This window comes from Entamoeba invadens (genome assembly GCF_000330505.1).
Source record: "Entamoeba invadens IP1 unplaced genomic scaffold scaff_1105074725707, whole genome shotgun sequence".
Taxonomy (NCBI): Eukaryota; Evosea; order Mastigamoebida; family Endamoebidae; genus Entamoeba; species Entamoeba invadens.
This window is the reverse complement of record NW_004443506.1, coordinates 254,031-262,342: the sequence shown is the minus strand read 5'-3', so window position 1 is coordinate 262,342 and position 8,312 is coordinate 254,031. Positions and strand designations below refer to the sequence as shown.

The 8,312-nt window shown below is 30.2% G+C and overlaps 2 protein-coding genes across 2 annotated transcripts; both read right to left on the bottom strand.

Annotated features, from left to right (window-relative positions):
- Window positions 1-4,760: 4,760 nt before the first annotated feature.
- Window positions 4,761-7,283, bottom strand: EIN_129890 (rap GTPase-activating protein, putative; the record flags this gene model as incomplete). The annotated part of the gene is made up of 3 exons (XM_004258332.1): window positions 4,761-4,870; window positions 4,938-6,852; window positions 6,906-7,283. 3 exons carry the CDS (start codon window positions 7,281-7,283, stop codon window positions 4,761-4,763), a joined length of 2,403 nt encoding a protein of 800 aa, XP_004258380.1.
- A 184-nt stretch (window positions 7,284-7,467) lies between these two features.
- Window positions 7,468-7,827, bottom strand: EIN_129880 (hypothetical protein; the record flags this gene model as incomplete). Its single annotated transcript, XM_004258331.1, has 1 exon — window positions 7,468-7,827. One exon carries the CDS (start codon window positions 7,825-7,827, stop codon window positions 7,468-7,470), a length of 360 nt encoding a protein of 119 aa, XP_004258379.1.
- Window positions 7,828-8,312: the final 485 nt, after the last annotated feature.

Here is an 8,312-nt window from a genome sequence, read left to right as displayed (position 1 = left end):
ATTGAACTCTTCAATGAGATATCTGTTGTAATTTGATTATAAATATGATGAAGAATTTGAGGTGAAAATGAATTAAATATCCATACTGAAGATAATATTGATTTTATCTGTGCTGGTATACCTCTCCATATTTGAATAGATATAAAGAATAAACAATTGGTGTGCCTAGTTTTATATAATGATTTAGATAATATTGATGATTCATTTTTTAAACAATTAACAGCATCATCTAAAACAATAATTGTTTCTAATGGTTTATCACTAAATTTATCTAAATATAAACACTCTAATATAGATTCATCTTTAGGTATTTCTTTTCTAATCATTTTATTATAAGTTTCTTTAATTTCAAGATATTTAGGATAAGCTTTTTCAAATTGATCAGATGTAAACTTAATAATTGGAATATTAAGTAAACCCTCATAATGTAATAAAGTTTGATCACTTCCTGTATTATTAACCCAAATAATAAGATGAAAACTATTAGAAACTTTATCTATTTTAATAAGTTCTTTACAAATAGACGTTGTTTTAGAACATCCAGGTTTACCTATTAATAGGTTTATAGATCTATGTTTTACAAAAACTTCTGGATGAATAATATTCATAGTTGTTTCTGATTTATCAGGAGCATATTGATTAATTAATGTATTTACATATTGATTAAGTGACATTTTTAACAAAAATAATAAGCATATTTTTCATATTTATTTAAGGTAATATTTCGATCTCTAAAAATTTAATAGTATTTCCATCTTTATTAATAAATTCTATATAATCATTAGCCTTAACTTTAAATAATCTTTTTTCACCAAAAGGTTTATCTATTTTATATTTATTTTTAGATTCTAGAATAAATTTAGATATCTTAGAATTTGCAAAATATTTATTATTATCTTTATCAATAAGTAAAAATGATTTTCCAAATTTAGTATTAATTTGTTTAATGCTAAATATTACATAAGTAGTTAAACGTTCTAATTTATTAATTGGTTGTTGAGTAGTCATCTCTTTTTTAAGGAATAAAAAAATAAAATATTTATATAATTTTTAAATTATTGATAGAACAATCTAATGGATTTTCATAATTTAATAATTTAACTGTACATATATTCGAAAATTCTGGTAAAAATTGTTGTGCAACTAATCTTCTTAAAGAATGTTTTTTAACATGTTTGTTTTCAGATAAATTAACATAAGCATCATATTTTAAACTTGGTCTTAACATAATTTTTATTATTTTATTTTTCTTATTATTTTTAATTTGTCCTAATCTATTTATTGAATATTTTGGATTAATTTTTAAAATTTCAAATTCTTCCAGTGAAGTCATTTTAAAGGGGAAAAATAAAAATTTAATATTAAAACTTTTTAGAAAAATAAATAGTTACGTTTTCAATTTTATTTTTTAAAATAAAAGTTTTCTAAATTTTGGGAAAATTTAGAAAACGATTTGACGAGAAACTCATGCCGAAGGCTGAAAACGCGTCCTCGCGATTTTAGTTAAATTATTAGAAAATATAGGTAAAATGGGTGGTGTCCAAAATCTACATAATTTATATACTACTCCAGAATTTGTTTTTTTACTTTTGTTATTTTTTTCAGAGAAAACATGCAATTCGATGATACTTCTGATGATAATTATTTTTCAAGTGACGATGAAAATGAAAAAAGAAATGATCCTGAATTTTGTGACAAAGATGAAAATAACATTCAAAATTTTATAGAAAAAGAAGATTTACCTGAAAACGTAAATAAAACAGTTGAAAATGGATGGGAAAAAAATAGAACCCAGAATCGGGAATTTCTCATTTAAAAATTATTGCAACGAAGAAAATTTTTCAAAGACTACTTTTTTCGAAATATTTGAAACTCCACTTGACTGTTTTAGAAAAATGTTTTCCTTTGAAATGACAAAATTAATAGTTGATGGTACAAATTCCAAGGGTTTGGAGCTATTAGAAGGGAATTGGCGCCAAACAAATTATGAAGAAATAGATTGTTTTCTTGGAATTATGATCTATATTGAAGCCCTTCAACGTAAAGGCAATACTGACAGACTTTGGAGTCAAAAATTCGGGATTTTATTTTTAAAAATAGCAATGGAAAGAAACAGGTTTAAAGAATTGTTTAGATGTTTTCGTTGCGAAGATAAAAATAAAAGAGAAGAAAAAGAGAAGAAACAAATTTCGCAGCGGCAAAAGAAATTTTTGATGTTTTTTCCTGAAATATTACAGTTGCTTGTAATCCTGATTCTCTAATCTGTATTGATGAAAGAATGTTTGGTTTTAATAGCAGATGTTCAGGAATACAATATTGTCCTGCCAAACCAACCAAACACGGGTTAAATTTTTATTGTATTTGTCTTTACGATAAAAAATATTGTTGTGGAATGACAATTTATGAGGGAAAAAAAGAGTAAAAAACGGGATGAGTCACGGGAGTCGATTGTTTTAAAATTGGTACAAAATTTACCAGACAAAAAATATTTGTTACAAAGTGATAATTACTTCACCAGTTTGAAAGTAATTGAGGCTTTGGAGAGCCAAAACATTGGGTATATTGGCACGATGAATAAAAGAAGCCAAAATATACCAATAGAAGCAAAGAAAAATACTCAATGTGAAAAAGAAAAAAATATTCTAAAAAAAGAAAAAAGAATGAAAAAAAGTTGGAAGAAAATGATAAAAAATTTGACAAATTGTATGAAAAAATAGTAAAAATTGGAGAACCAGCTCCAAATAACCGTACAAAACGGGAAAAATTTAAAGAACCGGCTATTCAACTTTGGGAAGAAAAAACAACAATTATGACGGAAAAAATGGAAATCGAAAACGAAAAGAAAGAAATGGAAGAAGAAAAAGCTAAAAATCCACAAAATATCCGCTTTTATTCAAAAGATAATATTCTTTTAACTTCTTTCAATCCAAAACAGAGCAAAACAGTAATTATTATTTCAAATACAGTTAAAATCCTGATTATTGACGAGACAATTGGTAAATTTGCTCTTAACATTGTTTACAACTTTACCAAAACACCAATTGATACTTTTGACCAATTGTGTCAGGCGTATTCTTGTAAAATGAAAACCAGAAGATATAATATGGTTATTTTACAAAATATTGTTGATTCTTGTTGTACAAATTCATATTCCATGTTCGAAAAACAAAAAATGAGTCATTTTGATTTTTTGATAAAATTGGCCGAACAATTGTGTAAAAGTTACATAAAAAGACAGTTATTACACGGGATGAAAAAAAAGCGATGAAAAAAGAATTGTTTTTGTTTCTTGTGGATTGCTTGAATGGTGGGACGAAGTCGTTAAAACCCCAGTAAGAAAAACCGAAAAAACAAAAGAAAAAAACACGAAAAAGGAAATTAGAAAAATATGTCAGTTTTGCAAAAAGAGAGGATAAAAAAGAACTAAGAGAATATGTGAAGAATGTGGACTTCCTTTTGTGATGAACACAGTCGTGTTTTCTGTAAAAGATGTTATTAGAAAAAGTGCATTGAAAAGTCTAAAGACAATCATTGAAAAAAATAATTATTAATTAATTATTAGTTGTTATTTGTTTTATTGTCTCTATTAAAAAAACAGTCAATCTGAAAACATTGTCCGGGCATTTTTAGACCATTAAAATTAATATATTTCGGGAAACTATTCGAAACACTCCCAAAACATTGTTTCACAATTTTTACTGGTGTTTCACCGTTTTCCCTAATCCCCAAGTTTTTAAACTCATTTCGTGTGAAATTTTGTCAAATGGACAACGTTTCATTATCTTTATTGACATATTGAATAATTTTTTGTATTCAATCATTTATTTTATAAACCGAAACACTAATACATTACAATTAATTATATGATTGTATGTTTGAAACACAAAAATTGGTTAACAATCGATCAGCGCCAACATCAGTTGTTTTCCTAATCGTTATAGTGGTTATTTTTTATCGAGACAATGTACGTTATTATTTGAGTAACAAGGTATGATTGATGTGTGTTATACTTTAATACTCCGTGAGATAGTGTAGGGTTTTGTGGTTATGAAAAATATGTGTTGCTATTTTTAACCTCAAAAACAAATCTTAGGTAATTGAGTCTTCATTTTTTAATTTTTTGACTAAGTTTTGGTCCAATTTTCGGTTTTTCGGCCAAGATGGGGTTTTTGGTCTTTTTTAAAAACTTTTTCAAAGAAGGCGTTTTTTCTCTTTGTTATTGATCATATAAAAATTTTGGTTTTGGCCAGTTAAGTGTTAACTTGTTTTGAATTACTTTGCTCTGGTTTTTTAAAATTCGTACCGCTTTGTCTTGTTGCAATAACTCTTGCGATATGTTGTATTGTCAAATTTGATGAAAACACAATTTTGATTATATGAAAGCTTTTATACTTATGAATGTTGTTAATACATACATCTATTTCATTGGCTTTTGTAATATTTGGAAATTAATAGATGACGATGTGTGTCCTCTTTTATGTCACGTATGGTGTGGCTATTTATAAATGTATGTTGTTGTATCAACTTTTTTTATGTTGTAAACAATAAAACATATTATTAAACGTGGTTATTAATTATTAAAATGTTTGCCAATTAAAGTGACTGTTAATATTGAAAAAAATGTATTTTATAATACCATTTTATCGCAATGAATTGTTTTATAATTATAATTTGTATTTTATAGCAAAATTCTTAATTTTAATTTCAGATAATAACAATTATAAAATGTAAAAATAGAACATAATAAGAAAACATAAAAATTAAAGCCTTGGTTGACTATTGGACAATATCTCGAGGCGACTTTGCCTGACGATGAGTTTCTTGGCTCTGAACGTGAGTGAGTCTTGTGCGGCTCTTTCGGCGTTTATCACTATTAATTAATCACTTGTTCAATTTTTTCAATTCCGATTTTTTATTGCAATAAAAAAATAACAAACTTTTGGCAACTAAAAATTCTCCAAATTGCTCTGAGTGTTGGTAAGCATCTGTGGTGATAAATGGTGCTACTGGCGCCACTTCTTTTTTGCACCAGATATTAACAGAATATTGGAATTTGTCGGGTGGGTTGTTTTGCGACACATCGCATCCAACAACAATATAACAGTGACTGTATTGCGTCTTGAAGCTTGAGACATCAATGGGTTCGATCACACCAGAGTACTCTTTGAATATCAACACAACAACATCGTTCCCAATATGTTTCTTTCTTCCAATTTGTTGTTCGTTATTCTCCATCAGTGGCATATATGTTGACACATGGAACATGATTTCAATGTTATCTCTTGAAAATCGTCGAGAAACGCAATACTTTCCCATTGACCGATTTTTCGTGTCGAGTCCTCCAGCAAACCCTCCGAACCCAAAAAGTTCTGTTTTGGTCCCAAGTAATTCCAAGAATTTTTCAAAGTGCTCCGACCCATTTCTGTTGTTATAAAATTCTCGTTCTTTGGTTTGTCCGATACCCGCATAGAGCACCCCAAATTTGTATCTATTATATATGAAAAAGTCCTCAAAATTCATGAGTGCGTTGTACATTGGAAACCCTCGAACCGATGCAGCCGACTTCTTTTTATAGTCTGGAAATAGCTCCTTCAAGATTTGTTGATCAGTCTTATTCTCATACGTCTTTCGAGTGTCAAACCGCTTTGTCCTGACAATCACTCTCTTCATCTTTTTCTCACTAAATTCGTCACTAATGGACACGACAATCGTCTCATTCTCCGAATTAATGATATAATTAGTGTGATCATTTTCCCGAAAGAACACGCTGTAATAATGTGTGCACGCTTGTGGATCATGCACGTTATTCACCAACAAATTTTCATATTTGTGTGTCGTACACGTGAAGAAATTTTCAACGTGACTCTTGGTCGGGAGACTTTCCAAGTCGATTAAAATCGGTTTTGACATCAACAACGTCTCCGTCCATTGTTCCACAGGAAACACAATTGTGTCAAACGTTTCCGACATCTCCTTAATTTGTTCGTCGCTCATTCTCGAGTCAGCGTACTTCACTCTGATGATCTCCATGAGCTTCTCCATATGTCCCTTTTCTTCTGCTACTTGCGACAAAGGTTTCTTTTGATACATCTTTCCGATATCCCCGCCGTATCGAATTAACAATTCCATTAATTTGACATTTCCTTTATTAACTGCGGAGTACAGCGGAAACGCTCCATTGTTCACCGAGTGATTGACGTCTGCCCCTGATTCACACAATATTTTAATCGCTTCGTCATTTAATGAGTTTGTGCACACCAGAGTGAGTGCGGTGTCTCCTTCAAACGACGCGTCGTTCACATATTTTTGTCGCATCTTTTGACTCTCTTCGCTTTTATTGTCAAAATCCAAAAGCAATTTAAGAACTGGAATATATTGTCCCAAATTCTTGTTTTGGCATAAATAGTGCAATGGCGTTTTCATTCTTTCGTTCTTCACTAAACGATCGGCGCCTTTCGAAAGAAGTAATTCGACTATTCGCATCACTATTTTATCCGTGTGGAGCGCCACATGGAGGGGCGAATATTGATTCTCATCACATATATTCGGGTCAGCCCCTTTTGTTAATAACATCTCAACAACATTTGCATATCCTTTTGCACAAACATGGTACAAAAGTGTCTTCCCATTCACGTCGTAATCGTTCACATTATACTTCTTGATGTACTTTGAAATGGTCGTTTCAGCGTCTTTCTCTGAGATGACTTTGGCAGAAGTCATCTTGTCGACTACGTCGGAAATCTTTTCGGACGAAGGCAAAATGGGGCATGACGCAATCCAGAAGTAAAACATGTCGTCCGCCAAAACAGGGACGCCTGGAATGACTTTGAAGACAAACCCATCACAAGACACCTCCTTTGTTATTTCTTGTCACACTCAAGTCGATATAAAAAAGACCAACAAACAACTGGATTCAGTCTTGTATTCACTTTAATAATTTTCGGGAAGAGAACACAGACAACTACATTCGGCGCGGTTGGAAATGGTTGTGGAAATCTGACCGAGTATGTGTCGGTCGACGCAGAACTTTTCTCAATAGTCCCCGAGCAAAAGTGTTCGCCTCGAATAGGAAAATAATTCACAAGTGTTCTGTACTCCTTCAGCATGCCTAGGCTTTGCATAAACCCACTTTGATACTTTTCAAGTTTCGCTCGGAGCTCGATGTTTTCTTCTTCAATCTGGAGACAAGCAGCGTCCACTCTTTCATCTTCCGAGGATTTGTGTTGTGATGAAAAGTCGCTATGAAAGTCCGGTGTTTTGGAGTGATGTGAAGGCAGAGACATTAATTTCGAGTTTTGAGTTGGAGTCTTCTTCTACTACACTGAAATAGTATATTTTATAGTAGTTTTAAATTAGAATGGAACTATATGAAAAACCAATACTTGAAAAACCAGTTGTTCGTTTATAGTTAAAGTACTATTAAAATGTATTAGACATTACTATACACAATCAATTCAAAAATAGATATTACGAGGGTGGGCAAGTTCCATCGATGATATCACCAAAAGAGTTCAACGCTACAACATAATACGTTTTACTTTTCTCTTTAATTGCAGACTTCATCCACCACTCTTTGCCTCGTGTTCTTTGCATTAATACAAAGTGTTTTGGTTTGAAAGAAGAGTAAAAGTTTCCAAATGCATCTACAAGGGCAATATAAACTGTTTTGCCTTCGAAGTTGTAGGGTGTTGCTTGGAAAGGGAAAAGATGTGGTGTTTGTTTCGGGGAGCGAGGAACAAAAGAAGAGCGACTCTTTTTGTGAGGTTTGGTCGTGTGTTCACGGCTGTTGATTCTGTCCAACTTTTCTAACATAGTTAATGCGTTCATTTGATTTTTTAAAGTTTTTGAAAGGTTTTTTAAACATGGAGTTAAGATTCATTAAATATTTTAATGATGGAATAAATTATTCAATATATCATTAAACTAAAGTTTTATCATTATTTTACTAAACTCAAGTGAATAGAAAAATTATTTTTTGAAGTATGAGACACAAATTTAATTTATGAGGATATAATTCGTTGATTGTTGTATTTTTATATTGAGGTTTTCAAGTTTCATAAAAAGTTTAAATAAATTATGCTTGATTGTCTCTATGATTATTTAAATTATTTTTATAATAATAAAAACCAATTATTATTATTTTTATTTATATAATTAAAACCATATTAATAATATATGGAGTTTATTATTTAATTAAAATTTAAACCATAAAATTGTTATATATTGAGTTATAAAAAGATTAAGAACAATTCAAAATCATTGTTTTAAAAATCAAAAAATATTTTTTTTGTCCATAAATAGTAAAAAAAATA